Here is a 22,447-nt window from a genome sequence, read left to right as displayed (position 1 = left end):
TCAATGATAAATGCTTTTTTGTTAAAACAATAAATGTCAAAATGCTCATTGCTAAGTTTCCACTGAAATAAAGAGCTGAATATATCAGTTATATAATCATTGCCCTTCGTTACATAACTTTTTCTCTGTTAAATATCTTAGTCTATCATATAATAAACGATTTACAGCAAAATGTTTCGGTTCCATGTCCCTGTAACATCTGCAACGTTATTGCTTTAAGTTAGACAGGCAGCACATTTATTTTTTTCCAAATGAGTAAAAGTTACATTCATTAGTTGAAGAGATAAAGATCACAAAGATTGATAATTTGAAAATTACCATTTATCATTCGACAAAAACAATTTGTTTTTATCTTCTTCTCCTCGTTTGCAAATACATTGTCAGACCAGTAGCCTTGGTGAAACTTGTGGTTTGCCGCAGATCCTCAGTGCCTCCATACAGATTCTGGTGCATTGATGTATCTATCGGCCAAGTCGCAGCTCGCTCATGATCATGCCTTTTACATCTCCGAAGTATATGCTCCGCAGTCTGATCTTCCTCACCACATGAACAAGATGGCGATGGTGCCAGTCTGTATTTCTTGTACATCTGAGCATTGAGTTTGTTGTGCCCCGAACTTGTTCAAGGAGATGGAAAGCATCTTTCTCTATCCTTGGTCTTGATAATGCCTTGATGATGGTGACTTTGTTCTTGTAACACACAGGTTTTGTTGGTTGTTTTGACTGAGCTTCTAGCTTAGCCAGTTTGTCTCTTCATTGCCTGCAAGTCCACAACGGATGTAATCCACTGAAGTGCTACTTTGCAGTTTATACTCGGGCTCTACATTCTCCTGGCTAGTGCGGAGCTTTATTGTTGATCAGAACTTCATAACAGACAGTGCATATGTGAGAAAGTCGACTGAGGAGCTTTCTTCTGCCGAGTCTTCAACCATTCAGACGGCCTTCATGAGAGTTCAGTCTCTGCCTTATAATTGCTACATGTAGAGATTTTATGACATTTAGCATTTTGTATACGGATTATAGTTTTTTGTTTGTAGCATTTAGCATTAGGTATGTGACATTAACTTTAAGCTATTGACATTTAGCATTAACAACTTCTTATTTAGCATTTGACAGTTAGCATAGCGCATCGGTTCCCACTAACTGCGCAGGGACAATGAGCCCCAGTGTTACGAAACGAGAAGTTCGCCAAGCATGTAAGATGATGTTAGATGATCTGTTTTTGCAATTCAAAATGTAGTTCCTTGTTGTTTATGAGATCTTGTATATGAGTGAAATAAGGATGTGACAGTTATAGCTTTGGCTTAGCTGTATTGCTGATTGTATTGAGAAAAGATCTAGATAACTTTCACCGTGAATTTCCATGTCTACATGTAAACGGGTTATCGCTAAATGACAAATTTTATGGGAGTATTTTCAGATGGTGATGTTTTTCAGACAGATAATATTTCTTTAATATATGTAACCTAACATTTAAATATGTATATTTTTTCATTTGAGAAGACATGTTATATTTAATGGCTAAATATGTGTTTTTATGTCACTGAAATGCTGTAAAGCACTGAAAATGAGGTCTCAAGATTTAATTGTTTATATGAAACAAATGAAGAATGTAACTTTGTACCATTTGAATTTCGGTATTTTCACTCAAAGCAAATTGATTCTAATATAGTGTGCATATTGATAAGTACCGGAACAGTCGTACAATGTTGTAAATAAAGAATAAATCCTAGCACTGAGACGTCTAGTATTTATTAAAATTGCTCAATTTGAGTAAGTGGTAGGGCGTGGGGGTGGGGGGATTCTGGGTTTGGCCATCCGCAGTTATTCATTATCACTTGAAATTCGACCTTACACATTGTACTATACTTTACGTTCTGTTTGATTTTTACAACGAGATTATGGTATATGTATGTTTTTTCAATGTTTAGAATGTAAGTTATCATAGTAAAACGATCATTTAGATTTCATTTTGTTTTTCAATTTGTCAATAAACTCTAAAGTGTTTTGTACATAAAATAACTAGAAATGTGCGACTTATTGAAGCAACGGAGCCAGAATGAAAATGTATAAAGATAACATTTGCTGACCATCCTTTTGCAAACTGTCACTTTAACGTGTCTATTTTTTCTTCGTAACCGCATGCAGAGCATGTATATTGCTACTACAAGTGTGCATGAAAGAAATACAGACATACTCTTTCAAAAACATCGTATTTTCCTTTTATTTTTCCATCTGGTCTATATATAAAGTACTTGATAACATACCAATGGTCATGATATCTCCAGAAAGTGTATTGCATAATACGAGATTCAACAATGTAACAATAAGTGACCCAACCCGAAAATAAGAAATACGCAAAACATTATTGTTATTTACATGTACGTAAGCATCACTTTGGTAGAACCGCTCTACACACACTGGAAGCCTTAACTCTATGCCTCGTTTATTCCCATAATGGTTCCAAAAGTCCGGTAATTTGATTAATTATTAAAACTATAGAAGTACACACAATGTATCAAATCTAAAATATTTTATTTCGTAACAGTAATAGAAAAAATATCAACGAAAAAGGGAACAATTTTATGCATGCATTATAATATGTTAAGCGTATCTATACATTACTGACAGCTAACAAAAGGCAATGTCACAAAAACAATTTATCCACATGTTTTCCAATAATTAAATCAACTTTGTTGTTTGTCATATAATATCTATTAAATATTCCAAAGCGATATTTAACGCATTATTAATTAACTTCATTGTCCATATGTATTGAAAAAGGAAGCGAATTAATAGCCTATATGGCATGTAACCCGCTGCATTAATGTATAAAATGAAGTTAAACTGACGTATCAAAAGTTTAAGAATTTTAATTGCATATGTATTATAAAACATTTTCAAGCCAAAAATCAGCAATAGTTGTAATTAAGTCCAGAAACCATTTTCTGATTACAGAAAGGCACCTTGTTGGTTCACAACTGAATGCACGTGCTTATTACTAAAATTGCACGTGCTGACGACAATAAAGAAATTAAACCAGATATTTAGAATATAATCACTGCGAACGATAGGTATTCATAACTTAATGAAAATTTGAAAAAAATCAAGTTTCTAATACTACTATCTTTTGAAATATGACACAAGAAATTTTTTTGACTTTCCGCGATAACAAGCTTCAGTAGCCGTTTCCATGGTTACGGCACACAGCTAGATTTCTACGACCTATTTTAAAAGTCAGTTCTTACATTACTTAATTGTTTTATCATAGTAAAAAAGTTTTGTATGATGGGTAAACTAAGTGTGGCATATATTTTGAAAGATTCCTCGTATATAGACTTCTAGCAGCGTCCTTGACCTTTTAGCTAATGGTCTAGGTCTTACATGCAACATAGTGTCTGGTTATGGCAAATGTTTGTGCAAAGGTCCACGAATATCTATCCATTGCTACAGAGGTTATAGACTGGACACTTGAAGTGATTAAAAATCTTTGATTTCTAAGTGTATCCTTGACCTTTAAGGTATGGGTACAGTTCTTGATTGAGATAAGTCGTCTTTTGTGCAGTGGTACTTTAGTATCTATGTTTGCAAAAGAAGTTATTGAGTGGACAGAAAAAACGACCTTAAATATTTGACCTCTGAGTGTGATTTTGACCTTAAAGGTAGAGTTATGGCTTTAAATGCTACACGTGATCTTACTATATGGTAAATGGTTGTGGTATCCAATTATACATAAAAAGGTTCTTTAGCGGACAAACAAATGACCTTTAATCTTGCATCTCTAAGTTTGACCATGGCTTTTAAGCTAGAGGTATAAATTATGTACGTGATACGTTTTTTTTAATATGGTGAATGTTTGTTCCAGGTTTTTTGAATATCCATACACGCATAAAAAGTCATAGTGCGGACAAGAGAAATGACCTAAAATCTTTGAACTCTTAGTATGACCTTGGCTTTAAGGTAGAGATTTGAGTCTCAAATAAGACACATCGTCTTATTATGGGGAATGTTTATGCCAAGGTATATAAGAAAACCTTGCGCGCATAAAAATGTTATCGAACCGACAAAAAAACCCGGACAAGAATGACTTTGAATCTTTGACCTCCAAGTGTGATCTTTACTTTTACTTGCTAATTCTACATAGTATCTGGATTTGCACGCGACACTTCATCTATCGGTCACGATTTTGTGCAGTGTATGCGCGCATGGATACACGGATACGGGTAACATTGTATGCCCCTCGCATCCCCCTACATCACAAATGATATACATTTAAATAGTGACAGCATAATAAGCTGCTGCAAAGTTTGTGTGTGTTTGTTGAACGTTGTTTATAGCCATCAATATGCATGAAGTTTGCAGCCTAGCGTGAAGTTAGCAGCCTAGCGGCCCAGTATCGTAACGTTTGCAGCCTTCATTCTATGAATTTTTGTTTGGTTTACTGTGGCTCACCGGGACGATATTGATCATACGGTGACTTGGTGGAGGAAGACCCCGGGTACTCGGCTGGACATTTTTTTTGGGGACGGGCTAAAATCTCGATAACATAATAGACAGTCCGCAGGCAAGTCGAATTGCTTTCTCATTTGAATCAATTCTGCACACCAGGTGGAGTTTTGAGCCAACAAAAGAGAGGGGCAAATGAATTTGTAGTCAGCAACAATAACTGCACTTCTATACTTGTCCGAATATGAAAATTGAGCCGCACCATGAGAAAACCAACATAGTGCATTTGTGACCATCATGCATATGGGAAAATTAGACCCATCAATTTTTCACACGAGTGAAAATATTTTATATAGCGCAAAGAAGGAGCCCTTTACTTTATTTAAATTCATGGAAAAAGTATTATAGGTATTTTAGCTTTGCAAACGATGTGATAATATTCAATGCATTGTCTTTCTTATGAATATTTTATTTTAAAAATGAATTTAAAAGAAAATGGTCTTTTTTGCGTATACTTTATGTCTGTCTATCTACAATTAGAAATATAGTAAAATATGGATAATTTGCTGAAATTTCTTCTGTTTAACAAAGAATAAATAAATTCTTATGTGTGCTTAAAGACCTTTGCAAACGACTTAGTAATCTATATTCATTTAGCTATTGTTTCATACTAATTTCAGTTTTCTAGGTGAAGAAGAAAATGGTCTTTTTTAAGCATTTTGCAGATGAGTATAGGTTTTTTTTCCTTATCGGAAAGACTCGAACATTCTCGTATGTTTCCGTCAATTCTTACGAAATTTAAGCTCCTTAACGGTAAAGACTGATATCTTCTCACCCGCTAAACAGCACACATGTACGGATTTATAAATTAGTGGACGCTCTATAATATGATTTGTTTACAGCCAATAGTCAATTTTAAACAGCTTGAGGATCGAAGTTCAAAATTTAAAAAAGAAACGTTGAAATTTTAGGCGGCATATTTTGGGCAAGTTAGAAGTAGAAAATCAAAATTCAAATTTTGAAAGGATGATGTTGAATTTCGCTTACATTGAATTTCGCACAGACTAGGAAATCGAAATTAAAATAAAAAGAATTCGTCGAATTTCGAGGCAGAATTGAAATTAGATCCAGCAGGATGACCGAAATTCAAATATTTTGAGGGGAGCGGTCGTCCAGTGAATAATGTGTCGGCCGCTCAACCCAGGGGTCGTGGGTTCGAGCATCCGTGAGAGGGGTCACGACCATGACTTCTCATATGACACCAGTACTGGGTTTTCCCGGAAGCTGGCTGTTTAAAAGATAGTTTAACTTTTAATACCAGTTTCAAATTCGATTGCTTTGAAAATTCGATCATGCTTGAAATATAATACCGAGAATAATCTATTTCGATTTTTAACAAGGAGCTGTGTTCAATAAACGCTTGATGCCCCCGGTGGCATCCTTGTCGATACAAAGCAACCTAAATTCAAAACGAGGTCAAGTTCAAGGTCAAGGTCAAACTGAGGTCAGGTGATGTCTGAAGATGAGGAATGGTCACAGGTTACATCTGCATTAGTATCAAGTCATTCTATTAAGGGGTATTGATGCTAGACGAAACGGTCCCATTTGGTTAACCTTGTACGGATGGATGGACGGACGAACGGACGGACGGACAGGACAATCACTATATGCCTCCCACATCAGTACATGCCGGGGGCATAAAAACTTGAATTTCGATATATCCGATCTTGCACGATTTTTAAGGCTTTGAACTTTGAGCAGATTGCAGTTTCAGTATTATACTGAAATTCAGCTTTTCAAAATTTGAAGTAAGATTTTCGAGATGGCTCGACACTAACTGCTTGCTCGATATTTGACTTTTTCATTTCAATATCAATCTTAAACAGGCTGTTCATTCAATACGAGATCGAAATTTGGCTTTTGGAATATTTCAAATTTCGATCATTGAGCTGGCCCAAAATTAAAAGCTATTTTGAAATTTGACGTTTTTCAATCTTCAGGTGTAGCTTAGGATCAAAATTCGATAAGTTAGGAAGTTGAATTTCGATCTTGAGCTGGCATAAAATTCTAAGCTAGTTGGACACCGCTCACGACATAATAATAAATTTGCAGTTATTTGATTACATAAAAACTACTTAAAATCTTTATTTCATAATCATGAACATCAAAGAAAGTATTATAAAAGCGAGTTTCTGATTGTAAGAAAGAAGAAATTACTTTTGGAAAGTCATTGTTTGGTTTTATAATAATGTATTTGTTGCGAATACCGTTATAAATGGTATTCTGATTAAACCACCAACAGCCATTTAGATTTCTATTTTCTAATCTATCTTTGCAATCACTGTAAATTAAACTTAACAATATCCCTAAATCTATATGATCAAAACTATTAATGTAACGGTACATTGGCGAAGAAGGGTTAGACATCGGCCTGAAATACGGAGTAGGCCGAAAACTAGCGAACAGTCTCGGCAGCCGATTTACCTGGCCAAACGTATTATCGGCTTTTGTTGTGATTTTCACGATGGGTCTAATTTTCCCATATGTATCCTGGTCGGAATCCATACTGTTCGCTAACGGCTTCTCTAATTGCAATAGTGTTTGAAAGCGAACAATATGGACCCTGACCAGACTGCGCGAATGCGCGGGCTGGTCTGGATCCAAGCTGGTCGCAAATGCACTATGTTGGTTTTCTCATGGTGCGGCTCAAATGTATTTATCAATAATTAGGAATGAATTAACAGTCATGGTATTGTTAAATACGTTTATTTAAAATAATATAGATCTGTGAGCGTTTTAGAATGAATATGTAAACACAAATGACAATAGCTGAAAATATAAAGCCATTATAAAGTGTATGTATAAACGATACAATGCACTAAACTGATCATTTGTTGCTTAAACGTTATAAACATAAATAATGTCTAAATAAGATCAAACAAATTACGGTATTACAAGTTTATTCATCTTTAATTTCTTAAAGCTTTTCTTTTCTTCAATAACCACAGAAATCTGTACCCATGAAAGTTACTTATTCATTCTTGTCATTATTTCCAACAGTGAGCAAAAAAATGAATGTATTTCTAACAATAGCAGACAAAGTTTTGATGTTTGTTTTGGGTTTAACATCCTTTTCAAATGTATTTTAGTTATGTATCACACTGGGCAGTTAAAATGAGCACTGTCCCTGGTCTGCCTTGGTATCCGCAAATTATTACGTACAGTGTACTGATCGGACAACAAGTTTGGACAACTACAATGATATGGAAGACAAACAAAATATTTGAACGTTATTTTCGTGAGCAATAGTAAGATACAACTGGTGACTATTAATTATTTACAAAAAACAACAGTATGGAAGTAATTGACAAACTTAGAGACCGCCATCAATATAGGTTTTACTCTAGATTTACATGTCTACAGTAAATAGAAAATGTGTCCTACAGTCTTCTGTGCATAGATGGAGAGAATGAACATTAAGTTGAAAATATAGACCAGTGTATTTAGTATTTTCAAATGCAGAAACCACTGCACTATGTTTAGCATGAAATCAAAATCTTTGTGCTGCAAAATGAAATCCAACTGATGTAGTTCAATTTTCTAGTTTTCGAAAATAAAAAAGCAACGACACGCAATCGTGGCGTGTAAGATAAGACTAAATACACAAAGTTCAAAACTTTGGGTTTCTAAACTGGTACGCTGGCGGATAAGACGACAGATGTTTCCTGGAGTCCATTGTCGACGTATCTGACCATTCCTTTTCTAGATGCCGACGCCGACGGCAGCAGCAAACAAGTCCGACAACGAAAATGACAGCAAGAATAATTACAGCTGTAACAGTTGCAATGATGATGATGACAATTTGTTCACCATTACCTAGAAAATTAGATAATAAAATAGTAAATTATATAGTACGTAGTTCCAAAAACCATTAAACCTAAACGCACGACATCGGTTTTCGCTAAACTAAAGACAAAAATAAACTCTTCTTCTAAGGCAACAATGTTACCTTTTCTAAAAGTTTGCTGTTGTTTCCCTTCCTTCTTCTTTGACTATATTATATTATATTGTGTATATTTTTGTTACTTTTCTTAAACTGTGTAGTGGTACTCAAATGAAAACAGTATATAAAAATGTAGGTTTTGCTGAAATGTACAACATCGATATTACTTTGCTATTGTCGCGTGTTGTAGTCTGAGGTTTTGATGACCGCGACAAGTGTAGCATAAAGTAATGGGAAAAAACTTTCTGTGCTCTTGTAGGTTTTTAGAGTAACAGTTTCGTTATGTGTGAATGTAAAAATATTACCTGTTTGCTTTTCGTTTCCGCTGCCAATATATAATTCGTTATTTACTTTCACTCGTATTGTTACACTCTCAGCTGTAACGTTAATCGTGGAACGTCTTCTTCGGATATTACTGTTGCAGTACTGAAAATTACGAACATCGATATTTAATTTATCATAAAATAAATATATTCGCTTGGTCTCGACAGCGAGTGCGTTAAATCACTGAAATAAAAAAGCGTCTATGTAAAATGGTGTTGTATGTCTAAACAACAAGTTTGGAAACAAGTTGCAGAAATATTTTCACTTCCATGATCCATATTTACTGAAACAAGCAATGTACATATAGGAGTAACTTCCGATCCACAGTAGTTACTGACGTAATACTTGTAGAAGCAACTTACATCGCAACATTTCTCATCCGTCTCTTCCATAGCAATCCATAGCAGTTACTGGTGACATACGTTACATCGTTATATCTCTGACCCGTCCCATGCGGTCCATTGCAGTTGCTGGCAATATCCCTTACATCGCTATTTCTCATTCGTCTCTACCAATCCATAGCAGTTACTAGAAATATACCTTATTACATCGCTACATTTTTGTCCGTCCCTTCCGATCCACCGTAGATATATACTGACATAATACATTTAGACATTCCTTCCGATCTACAGCAGTTACTTGCACAATACATAATTATAGGACTAACATCAATCGCTACTTTTCTTTCACGTCATTTCCGAACTGCAGCGATAACTGACACACAAATGTAAGACTTACTTACATCGCTACATTTCTCATCCATCCTTTCCAAATTATAGCAATTTCTGACGCAATACTTACATCGCTACATTTGTCATCCGTCCCTTCCGATCCATAGCAGTAGTGCAAGTAACAGCGTACTAAGTAGTAATCGTTTTCCGGCGCAGAGGGAACCAGCTTAAATTCATCGGTCTCCGTTTGGAACCAGCGTTGATCCGAACTGATAATCGAATATCGTGCAAACTTAAACCCTCCTGCCAGATCATTGAACTGATTATTTGGACACCTAGCATATTTGAAAATATATTATGAGATAAAGTGTAAATTGACTGTTATTATCATGGCTATATTTTAGCTATTTTCCCAATTATTTAGTAAAGTGCTAGTCACCGCAAACTCTTTAATAGTTCTATACGACAAATTACGTTAACAAAGAGCTACTTTCATTTTCTAAGGTATTTAGGGCAACTGAGGTCGACAGTAATTGAGTCAAAGGCTTACCATCCTTCTATAGTTATCCAACCATCCTACCATCGCTATCCTACAATCCCGCCATCCTACCACAACGCTTTGGTAATTAAGCAATGGGCAATGGTAGGATACGAACAAAACAGTATTTCGTAATTTGACGTCTTTCAAATGCCACTAAATATCATATCGCGGGAAGGATGAAAAGCGATGATAGCATGATAGAATGGTAGGATAGTAGGTTGTCATTTTATCACTATATCATCCGAAATAACGCCATCCTATCATCCTACAATCGATAATCTACTATCATATCATTGCCATCCTACCATTGCGCTTTCATAATTACGCGGTGGACGATAGTGGGTATGAACAAAACAGTATTCGGTATATAATCGAGGACATTAAAAAAAACATACTTTAAGATGTGTTGAAAATTTTGGAACTAGATCAAGCCATTGTTTATATAGTAAAATATACTCCTTTTTTTCGAATTTGCAAAAATTCATTCAGAAGGTTTTTGTCAACTTTTAATATCAACATATTTTTATATGAACAAAATGCCGATTTAACCAGTCTGTACATGAAAATGATATGATTCTATAAATTATGAATATTGAAATACGTGTCTCAAAAGGTCTTTTGTTGAAATCCTCACTAGGCTGACATTTCGGTTATGACACTTTTGTTTTGGTGACTTTCTTGTTCGAGTGGTGGAGGAAGTACCACTCACAGTCTCAGAATAAAATGTTATTCTAACACGACCCGATTTGCTTTCCTATTAAACAAAGAAGGCTGAAAAATGTGTTATTTTACAACAATTCACTGTCCTGACGTCACAATTATTACGTCATAGCGTCAAACGGCATAGCGGCGCGTTGGAAAAGAAACCAACACCCCCCCCCCCCACCCAAAACAAAACAAAACAAACAAACAAAACACACACACACACCAAAAAACAGGCAAATATTTGATGGACGTCGTCAAGGATATACTTATAAATCCTTGGTAACGTGTTAGAATCGAAATAATGTAGGCCTATCTCATTTAGTGATTTGCTCTTGAATAAAATCATTGTTTGTCGTTCAAATGCGTATTATTATATCACTCGGGCTGCGCCCTCGTGATATGATTCCTTCGCATCTGAACTCCAAACAGTGATTTTATTCAACGACAAATCACCGGATGAGATATAGCATTTCTTAAACAACAGGCGGGCATCTAGGGCAGGGTGGTAAAACCAACCACCTTCCGTAACCAAGCTAGTTGGCTTCTTCAATTGAATAACTGAACGGTATTCGAACTTACAAAAGTGAGGAGAAGGTAATTCAAAATGAGCGAACTTAACCACTCGGTCCCTCCCAATGCAACATAGACATAACGTCTATTCAGGGTCCTTGTTCATGCAAATACTTACCCGTTAAACATTATAAATGGTACCGGTTTAGCGATCGCAGACGTACGATAATCACAGCTAAAGACATACACCCCGTAGTGGTCGATGTGTGCTGAAAAATGGAGTCAGATTATCACTGAGGTGGGGACATTTCTTGAAATAGTGTTCACCAGCTAGGTCTAGTTCTAAAAATGCTTACAAATATACAATTGTTTTATATCTTTACAAATGCAGAAAAAATGGTCGACCTATAAGTTAAATATCACTTTCATCAAAATTTACAGCTAATAAGAGGTCTGCAAGAAACCTGTGTAAGATCTAGATCTACATGAATTGAATGTATACTAGACCCAAATTTCATATTTGAAAACATAAACAATATTACTATATATAGTTTTTGTGAACTAAAATATCTTATTCTAAAACGATCCGATTCATTTTCCTATTAAACAAATAAAGCTGAAAACAGTGAAGTATAATACAACAATTCACTGTTCTGACGTCAAAATTATTACGTCATAGAGCGTCAAACGGCATAGCGGCGCACTGGAAAAGAAACCGACTGAAAACAGGCAAATATTTAATGAATGCCGTCAAGGATGTACTTTAAAGTCCTTGGTAACGTGTTAGAATCGAAATAATATATCTCATTCAGTGATTTGCTCTTGAATAAAATCATTGTTTGTCGTTCAGATGCGTATTATTGTATCACTTGTATGATTTATTCAGCGACAAATCACTAAATGAGATATATTATTTCTTAAGTAAAAGATGGACATTGGATATCTTTAACCATTATTGTCAATTCTAACACGACCAGCAAATAACGTACAAAGAAGGCAGAAAACAGTGAATTATTATACAACAAATCACTGTTCTGACGTCACAATTATTACGTCATGGCGTCAAACGGCATAGCGGCGCGCTTGAAAAGAAACCGATTGAAAACGGGCAAATATTTAATGAATGTCATCAAGAATGTACTTAAAAATCCTTAGAAACGTGTTAGAATCGAAATAATATATCTCATTTAGTGATTTGCTCTTGAATAAGTCATTGTTTGTCGTTCAGATGCATATTATTCCTTCGCATCTGAAATCCAAACAATGATTTATTCAACGACAAGTCACTGGATGAGATATATTATTTCTTAAATAACCCGTGTTTTGAGTTCTTGTACGTAAGAATATATCACGATTGTCGAAGGCCGTAGGCCTGAGTTATATATTGTTTCGCATAAGAACGAAAACCTCGGGTGTGACCTCGGGATCGGATGACGTCATTGCACGCGCGTGGGTTATTGCAGAATAAACCGAGTAGGTAATTTGCTAGTCGTGTTAGAATTTGCGATAACCCATGCGCGTGCTAAGGATTGTTTTGGCTGTTCCGTAGTCTATACCGCAAAACCCTCGCATCCAATTCTTTTTTTTTTTATGACTGAAAGTCACATGACGTTTTTAAATACTAGCGTAAAAATCGTGGTATCCGTTCGGCTGCAAAATGGCACAAACAACTTACCTGTTGCGTACGGGAACAATCTGCGAGATTCACCATGGTTTTGGGGAGTGTAGGGTAACTGATGAAAGGTTTGATGGCTATGTTACACAATATTTGCTGCAATCCTTAAGCAATGGGGAGAATACATGGAGGAAATTTCAACAGCCAAATCCAGGTGCTTAGCATGAAGTGTAGTTCATGTTGTAAAAAGTAGTTACCATTTTTCTAACAAGTATGTCGTGTTAGAATCGAAATAACAAGTTCCAAAGTGTGATTTATCTTAGAATAACCCGAGTGTTTCGTTCTTATGTGAAACACCCTATCACTCAGGCTCAAAACGTGATTAACAGTCTTACAGTCAACATTCTGTGAAAAGTCGTGTTTTTATTACATATTTCTTCCTCAAAAGGAAACGATATTTATAACAGTACAAGACACATCTTTATCGGCAACTTTTCATTTAATCAATGTTCAAATCTACATTTACCTTGTCTAGATCTCTTCACTTTAGACTGTACCCTCAGCTTGATGTCCTGACCGACAGAAATACCGTCTGTAACCACCTGGCTGAACACACTGCTGCTTCCAGACCGTTTCAGTATAGACATCTGGTTCTCTGGTTTGACCCTTACAGCAGTGCCTTCTTTATCTTTCGTACTGTAAAACATTCGTATGAATTAAGGAGGTCATCAAAACTTTAGAATGAAATACGTTCAATTACCCAAATTTTGACTGTTTCACCCTACGCAGGGTATTGCCTAACTAAATCTTTGAAACTATCAGTGACAGACATTTAAAAGAGCAATTTCAAAGACTGATAAGAAACTATTTTAGACTGAAAATACTTTTTCTGAACAGATTAAATTCAAACGGCATTACTGAAGATTCTCATTCATGCCAATCGAGTATCAGTTGTCGCCAGTATAATAATGTAACAGTTGCTAAGTTAGACATCGTAAGGGTCAAAATAAAAGCGACATACCATCTTAACTGATGATTCAGGAAAGTTTCCTTTTCTTAAATATTTACTAGGTTAGTGTTCCATTACGGCAGGTCGCCTAGGCATACAGTCGGACGGACACCACCTTCTAGTTTGTTGCCCTACCGTAATTGAAAACTAGCCGTAAAGTGCTTTACAAGATTTAGCTTACCAAAAGGTTCCTTCAAGCGCATATAAAATATTCTTTTTAAGGGATATTGTTTAAGCATAATGTTACAAATGTTTATAATGCAATAAGAAAATATGTTCTGTCATTTTTGGTGCAAAGTTAACTATTTAAGTACTTATCTAAGTATTAACATTTTTATCATAATCCAAAGTTGTTGTTGTTGTTTTTTCTTAATATAAGCAAGTGTAGTACATATTATGCTATTTGGAAGCATTTGTCTTGCAGTCTGTATTTCAATTCCGGATGTTTTCATCACGCGACTTACTACACCAGCGAGTAACTGCACACTTAACACAAAGAAATTTCATACATGCATTTACGAGTCGAAAAAACAAATCAGGAAGAGTAAAAAAAGTACGCAAAAGAAAGTACTTGCTAATCTGAAACGTTAGAAGCTAAAACATCACGTGACCAGGGACAATTTCATTACGTAATTTTTTTTTTTGGCGGGAGTCTATTTTTAGATGATGCATATTCATTTCATTAATCTCGATTCTTTACTATGATATATTCAATTGAGAAGTTACATGATTTAAACTTTATTATTGTGTCCTGTTATTTCAGTTAGTTGTATTGCACTAAAGACTGAAATAATATGATTATGCGTCAACACATACTGGGCTAGAGGCTATTTGTAATGAATATGCACGAGTCCAAGATGGCGGCGCCCAACGGGAAACGGATTCCTTTGACGTTATCCTTGTATCCATTACATGCTCAGTCAAGTGTGACATGTTCACCATAAGTGTTCCTCCCCTTGAGAAGGAACAATAAATCACCCTGTATGTGAAATTTCTCTCTTGCGATTTAATTGAAAAGGCTTGTGAAAGTCACTTCTGATTTATAAGACATGGAAAAATATAAATATCAACATGACAGTAATATTCATCATTAATTCAGGTTAAGTGTACAAACTTTAAAGTAACACTTATTTTTAATTTCATTTTAAACTCTATTGTTAAAATTGATCGAATCTTTTGAGTTATATTAGTCACATTTAATGTAACGTAACGTGACGTCAGTCGGCAAATTACTTGTTCTCAGTACGCTATATTTATTTCGGCATTCCTCGGATTTTGCGGAAAGCCACGTGCATGTTGTGCTACTTTCGTCCGAAGGATGCCAAACTGCCTTACGAGAATACGTAATCACACGGAAATTGCCGAGTGTCATTACGGGGCCTGCGCCAAAATTAGCGAATTAGCTATTGCACGTAAATACTTAAATTTCAGTCTATAAGGTAACAGTATCTTGACGCCAAAGTACAAGAATATATGATGTTGTTGACGGTAAGTTAAAACATATTACAATGTCATGAAAACATATATTAGCCTTAAACAGATGCCGTTGGATATCTTAATAATAGGAAAAACGTTATTCGTAGTGTACGGATGGTGTATTCTTACTTCACTTTAATTGTAACACTGACAGAAGTTGGCGAGTTCTTTCCAGTGCATTCATAAATGAACACTAAATCCTCCCCTCGGCCCATTTCGAACGTCTCTTGGTTATACACCGTCCATCGATATATCTGCTTTTGGGCCTGAAATAAAGGGCTGTATGATATGAACACTGTATTATTGTGCTACACTAAAAGAGTTAGAACACGATTTTCCAAATAGTAGATCTAACTTGGATTAGCCAAAATTTCTTTGACAAGACTCACACTTTAAAATAAAACATGTTTATTTAAATTACTAAAGCGGTATCCAAGATAAATGTTATTTTTTACTTGTATTTCGAAGAAACAATACGAACATCTGGTTCAACCATTTTTGTTTTACAGGCATCACGGTGCTGCTAGGTCTATAATCGTCTTCCCAAGTTACATCACTATGACCTGTTGGACATTGCTTTCAAAAATATATTTAATATTAAAATAAATAAAATATGGTCCCTTTTGGGGCCTCATTTTAAGCTAATTGAGGTTAGCGAACTGCGTGTCTTCTCCTTTTTTTTGGATTCAACATACTTCAAAATAGTAACATACAAAGTTTGGTGCTTTCTTCACAAAAGGAAACATCTTTTCCCTATAACCTATACGCTATATTAGTCCAAAATATTAGACGTGTACATGCTCATTTTACCTTCAACATTCATTATTTTATTATTTTACATTTTATTTTCAATCTGCATTGTAACGTCTAAAACGGCCCTAATCAGTATTATGTAGCATTTTCTCACACGTGAAATATACGATATACCAGGTTTAAACAGTCCAGCCTACCGTTATTTATCATATTCTAGTAATATATCGTTTAAATTTACCTTTAAAATCCCTCATATCCAATATATGTCAATTGTGTACAGTTTTCAATACACATTCCGCCATTTTTCAAGCACATTCAGCAGGTTACAATATATTTAGAATCGATTTAGACGAAAACAATTTTCCACTTGAACTATTTGCCAATTGATCTAGAGGGAAAATATTTCGTCTAAAATTGATTCTCAAAATAAACTGTGTTTACACAACATTCGGAATAGACCGGCAATGTTGCACACCATAATACAGATACACAGCGATACATACAGTGGAAAGAAACAACTCGATATTTATATATGAATAGTAACTTTTATTTTGTAATTATTCAGATGTGCAGTTGAAAAAAGGATTATTTTCGGTGTAAATAGTGTTCTTTCACTTCGGATTGGGCTATGTTGTTCATAATTTGAAGATTAGAGGCGACATGAAGTGTGTTCGCTTCTCACTACATGTTATAAATGGCGATCCGATAAGACCTGACATAACCGATAGACGTCAAAATGTTAAAATATGTTATGTCAGGTCTTATTGATAGGACTAACGCTATATCAGCCATAACAATTAAGAATTAGATAGAAGACAAGCGGAAAAATCTTACATTTTTATTCGACTTCTACACTTACATCAACGATTTCATATCCACAACCGCTTTTACCAGAGGGCGGTAGGTTTGATGTACTGTCGACATCAACTTCCGCTTTAAATGGATCACTGTCAGTCCCTGTGCCGGTCCATTCACATCCGGTCTGATCATACACGGTGTCATAAGAATCAAGTTTTGTGAAGAAAGCTCTTGTCACGCTCGCTGTTTTCTTATAGATCACCATGGTTGCTTTCATTATGTTTGATGTTGTATTCAGTATACAGGACATATCACCTGTAATTTTCAAAGCGATGATTTATACATCAGGTACATGTAAATTAATAGATTTAAAAGATCGACGAACATCCACAACATGCATGATATTGTTAATATTAAAAGATCGAACATGCATGATATTTTTAATATGAATGACGAAAACCAAATTAGATTTGAAAAAAAAAAAGAAAAAAAAAAAACATGTCAAAAACACATTAAACTAATACTTTGCTTTCAATGTCCAAAGCATTGCGGAATAATTCTAATTTCACTTGGGTAATGATTACATTTTACTCGAACTTTATCATAGACTTCCTGTGTAAAATCTCAAGTCACTATAATTATGTTCATAGTAAATATACTTTGTTACACCGAAGTGGAAACTGACAGGTACTCGCAAATGTAGCTCTCTGATTGGTCAGTTAGAACCCCTAATGTATGGTGATGTCATGATAAAGTTATGAACAAAATTTGCCATTGTAGGAGTCTCATTTCATACATAATGCAATGTAACATTTCTGACTGATTTTACTAATTTTATTTTTATTCCTTTGGTGGCTAACAGATACAACAAGTTAGCCATCGACATTCGAAAAGATATACGTAAGATCCAACAAGTGTTAGCTATTTAGACCAGGATTTGTCATTAGAGTATTCGTCACTTAAGAATTTTTTCCGCTGACTAACATATTTCCAAAAGTGGCCAATAGATTTTGTAAATGATAACATTTTTACCGACTTGAACAGGCGTTGTCTCCGCTGCTGCTGTGACAAGTATGCCCTGAAAATGAAACAAACACAGTTTTTAGAAATGAAGTGTCATACCATGTATGCATTGAGTTTCTAGTATACTACATGAATTCTTACTGAAATACATATCCAACGTAAGACAGAGATACTAGTACGCAGTATAAAACATATTTTAGTCAGTTAGCTTATACTCGTTTACTTAAGGTCAACTTAATGAAAGCTTCATGGAAAAAACAGTTATGATGTCATATGAGAATGTGTGTCGGGACTCCAGTGGGGCTCGAACCCACGACTCCCCGCCTGAACGACCAGTACCTTAACTAAGAAGCCTTCGCTCCCCTATCAACATTGACTCAGTTGGTTTTCCCCGAACTAAGAAAGAGGGAGTAGCTTAAATCAATTTTATCAGTTTTTAGAACTTACAAGGAAGTTAGCAAAATGTTTAAAGGAACAATGTGATTGAATGTAATTGTATGGACTTACCAAGAAGCATAATACCGCACATGTTGCCGGAAGTCTCATGGCACTGAAAAAAAGGTACTTCCGATTACAGTGGAAAAACTATAATTCTAACATGACTCGATTTGATTTCCAGTTAAACAAAGAAGGAAATCAAGCTGTGTATATTCTGCGATAAACAACAATTGACGCACGGACCGGTAATAGAGCATTACGGGGGGGGGGGGGGGGGGGGGGGGTAACCTAACAACCGACCTTTAGCTGACGGTTTGCTCCCGAAATCACGCACGAATTCTACAACCCGTGCAGGGGCTCAGACCAACAGCGAGGAGCAAGTTATCTAGGTCAGCGACCTAAATCACAAGCAGAAGGACGATAAAGGTCTACAAGAAGTTAAGTTTGAGACAACTGTTCTGGTACATGTGCAATGTAAAATCAGTTTCAGTTTGGTAATTCTTTAAAAAATGATATCTATGTACTTGTTTGTTTGTTTGTTTTATTTGGAAGTAAATCTAACCAGACCTTGTCAAATCATATGGCGGTGTTTTTGCGTTTAACGAATGGGAAAGATTCAACCCCCAACCCCTCCCCCTTCGGGTATTACTTCAGCCGGATGGGACATTTAACCAGTACAGAATAACAAAAGTAAACATGAAGGAATGCCTAAATATCTTAAAGAAATCTGAGGATTTAACCCTATAAGCCGCTTTTTGGAAAATATTCAAATTAATGAACAAAACACAAGTTTGTATGAAATATTTTTTTGACTGGCATGGGTCAGTAAGACGTCTGAGATATTCGGTGAAGTAGAAAGTAAAATTTACACGAGTCATTTTCAGCAATGAAATTCTTCGAAAACATCATATCTACTTAATTGTTTGTTTATTTTAAGTCACACCATATGGCGATAATTCAGCTTTTAAAGATAGGGAAAGATCAGACAAGGACGGTCCCTTGAGTAGAACCAGAAGCCAGCCGGGTGGGAAATTTAATCCACTTTAAAGAATAACAAATGCAAATAAGAAGGAAAATCTGTTAAGCTCAAAATGCCTCTAAAACATCGGAGGATTTAACACCATAAAAGCGCGTTTAGAAAAATATTCGAACTGATATGGAATTACCAAATTACAAAATACTAGCTTGCATGAAACATGTTTGGTTGGAATACACGTAAGAAGTAGATCCAAAAGCTTCTTAATAAAAAAGAATTAGAAACGAATGGTTCTTAATAAAAAGAGACATGTACTTACATTCATAAATTCCTTCAACCATTTATTAATATTTACATCAGACGAAAGCAAAAAGCCATGACATCTGAATTTTCATCAACATTTTCAGCAGACCATAACAGGGTAGGTAAATTGTTGTGTGTGTTAGTACATTTAATATGTTTTGCTTGATAGGTTAGAGGATAGAGATCGCGACAACGGGTGTAACCGTTTGTTATGCATGAATTAAGAAATGTCAGTTTTTAAAATTAAAATGAATTTATCTTCTTCATATATACCAGTATAGATCATTAGTCGACAAATTTGTATGTACCATGGTGTTTAAATTTTGGAGGTATTTGAACGTGATTAAGGCATTTCATTATCAGCTGTTCGTTTTTTTTAAAAGCGTTCAGCAACACTAATTTCAAATTACTGAAACAGGACGAAATACGAAATGAACAGCGCCGCGTTTTATTTTCAATACTTTTTTGTGTGCGTTCATTCATTTACTATAGCAAGTTAAGTCAGAACAAACATAATATAGTTACTATATTCGTTATAAATCTATGAAAACTTGCATAAGATTTATAATTGGCTTTGTAACTGATCCTCAGTAGAAATGTATACTTACATATGTAGAGAGTCTACGGTGGTATGTTTAGGACATGCATTTATTTTTTTAGATTAAATTATCTCATGCGCACGACATCTTATCTCGAGCGCTCAACATATTATCTCGAACGCTCGACATCTTATCTCGTGCGCATGACATCTTATCTCGTGCGCACGACATCTTATCTCGATCGTACGACATCTTATCTTGACCGCTCGACATCTTACTTCGTGCGTACAACATCTTATCTCGAGCGCACGACATCTTATCTCGAGCGCTCAAGATATTATCTCGTGCGCACGACATCTTATTTCGATCGTTTGGCATCTTATCTCGATCGCACGACATCTTATCTCGTGAACACGACATCATATCTCGAGCGCACAACATCATAGCCATATATATTAAGGCCCTTTGTGTGTATTTAGGTCATCAGTAAAACATACGGACAAGTAGATAATTAGGATCCCGCCTTTTCAGATGTTATTTAAACTTTCCACAAATACAAGTTTATCACATCATTATGGAGAGCAGTGCACATAGTTGGTCATCCTTTCTTCAAAATTAAACGAACATAACCAATGGTGCTTACTGCATGTTAGAATAGCAACAAATCGCATTTCGACTGAAAGTATAAATTCGCGCATTGTCAGAAAAGTTATAAAATGAATTAAGAGGAAACGGAACGGGGAAATTCTTTGATATAATTATGGGCGAAGCCTACATATTAAATCTTTTTTTTATCAAAGACTTAAATTTATTCCTTTGCGTCATCACTGAATTTTTGCAGCCTTTTTTAAAATCAGTTTCTGTATTTAAATTACAACACTTAGTTATAAGTATAATCGAAACAAAAGCTAAAACGGTGGCAGTCGTATGTTTTTACTGATGATCTGAATTCACACAACGGGCCTTAATATATATAGATAAGATGTCGTGCGCTCGAGATATGATGTCGTGCTCACGAGATAAGATGTCGTGCGCACAAGATCATATGTCGAGCGCTCGAAATAAGATGTCGTGCGCACGAGACAAGATGTCAAGCGCTCGAGATAAGATGTCGAGTGCACGAGATAAGATGTCGAGCGCTAGAGATAAAATGTCGTGCGCTCGATATAGGATGTCGTGTGCACGAGATAAGATGTCGAGCGCTCGAGATAAGATGTCGTGCGCACGAGATAATTTAATCTTCAAAAAATTAAATGCATGTCCTAAACATACCACCGTAAGAGTCAGTAACAAAGCCAATAATTATTAAATTTTAGCATGATTCGATATTAAAATCTACTGAAATATAGGGGGTGAACGCATGACCTAATTTTAACCAATGAAAACGCTAGAATCTTTTGAAAGGGGAAAAAAACGAAACAAGCATACATTTTGTAATTGTTTTGTAAATACATGCTAGAAGATTTTTACATTGGTGGCCCGGTTGTTTATACATTGTAGTTGTAACGTGATTAATCAGTCTATGGACTCAGTTACAAATTTCAGCCTGTCCGGGCACGTTGAATTTCAGAGATGCCCTTGAGTATAGAGGCCAGTTCTAGAGTAAGTGTACCCCGTTTCGCACAGTTCACGGTTTCGCACACCAAAGAATTTTCCGTTTCTTGTAATGAAATACTTGCCAAGAGAAATTTGAACTGGTGAAATCAAGGGACCAGGTCTCTTTTTAAATGTTCCTATAGTTTTCTAAACGACAAGCAGGCATTCTGATAAAAGACAAGGATATATAAAAGTGTAGTAAAAGTATCACCAAGACAGCATAAAACTAGACACTACTGAGGGTACCTCGTTTGTGCATGTTATAGCGACATCATTATGATAATGACAGCTAAAAAACAGTTTCTACAGAAGTATGTGTTGTGAAATTTCGATTCAACCAATATCCATATTGTACAAAGAATTAGAGAATTATTAGTCCCGGTGTGCGAAACCGGGTACAAATATGTCTAAATAATGGGTCACTTTCTGGCTATATTGGAGAGCTACCAGTGGTGAGCAGTTATCACATGAAGAATAACCTAGTGCATAAATAAAGAGCCGTGTATCTATTCTTCTGCCTGAAAATGCAAAATAATAAATTGCTTCCACATATTTCAGTTTATTTCAAGAAGTGTGTAAAAATTGTGCGAAACCAGGTACACTGACTCTAGTTCTACCAAACGTGTTTAATTTATAACACAATGGTTTATTGGCAAAGAGCTAAGATATCTGCAGTTGTTAGATAGCTACTAAGTAAGACCTAAGCGACCAAATTCATAATC

At 35.5% G+C, this 22,447-nt stretch overlaps 1 protein-coding gene across 1 annotated transcript; it reads right to left on the bottom strand.

Annotated features, from left to right (window-relative positions):
- Nucleotides 1-2,517: 2,517 nt before the first annotated feature.
- LOC123524023 (uncharacterized) lies at nucleotides 2,518-19,734 on the bottom strand. The gene is made up of 10 exons (XM_045301893.2): nucleotides 19,607-19,734; nucleotides 18,381-18,423; nucleotides 17,883-17,928; nucleotides 16,912-17,165; nucleotides 15,429-15,565; nucleotides 13,341-13,510; nucleotides 11,378-11,468; nucleotides 9,574-9,778; nucleotides 8,754-8,874; nucleotides 2,518-8,321 (listed from the first exon to the last, which is right to left on the bottom strand). The coding sequence occupies exons 2-10, from the start codon at nucleotides 18,417-18,419 to the stop codon at nucleotides 8,116-8,118; spliced, it is 1,269 nt and encodes a 422-aa protein (XP_045157828.2). The 5' UTR covers nucleotides 18,420-18,423; nucleotides 19,607-19,734; the 3' UTR covers nucleotides 2,518-8,115.
- Between the last annotated feature and the right edge of the window lie 2,713 nt (nucleotides 19,735-22,447).

Source organism: Mercenaria mercenaria, chromosome 3 (assembly GCF_021730395.1).
Source record: "Mercenaria mercenaria strain notata chromosome 3, MADL_Memer_1, whole genome shotgun sequence".
NCBI classification, from domain to species: domain Eukaryota; kingdom Metazoa; phylum Mollusca; class Bivalvia; order Venerida; family Veneridae; genus Mercenaria; species Mercenaria mercenaria.
Note: the sequence above shows the minus strand (reverse complement) of the source record. Positions and strands in the feature narration are given on the sequence as shown.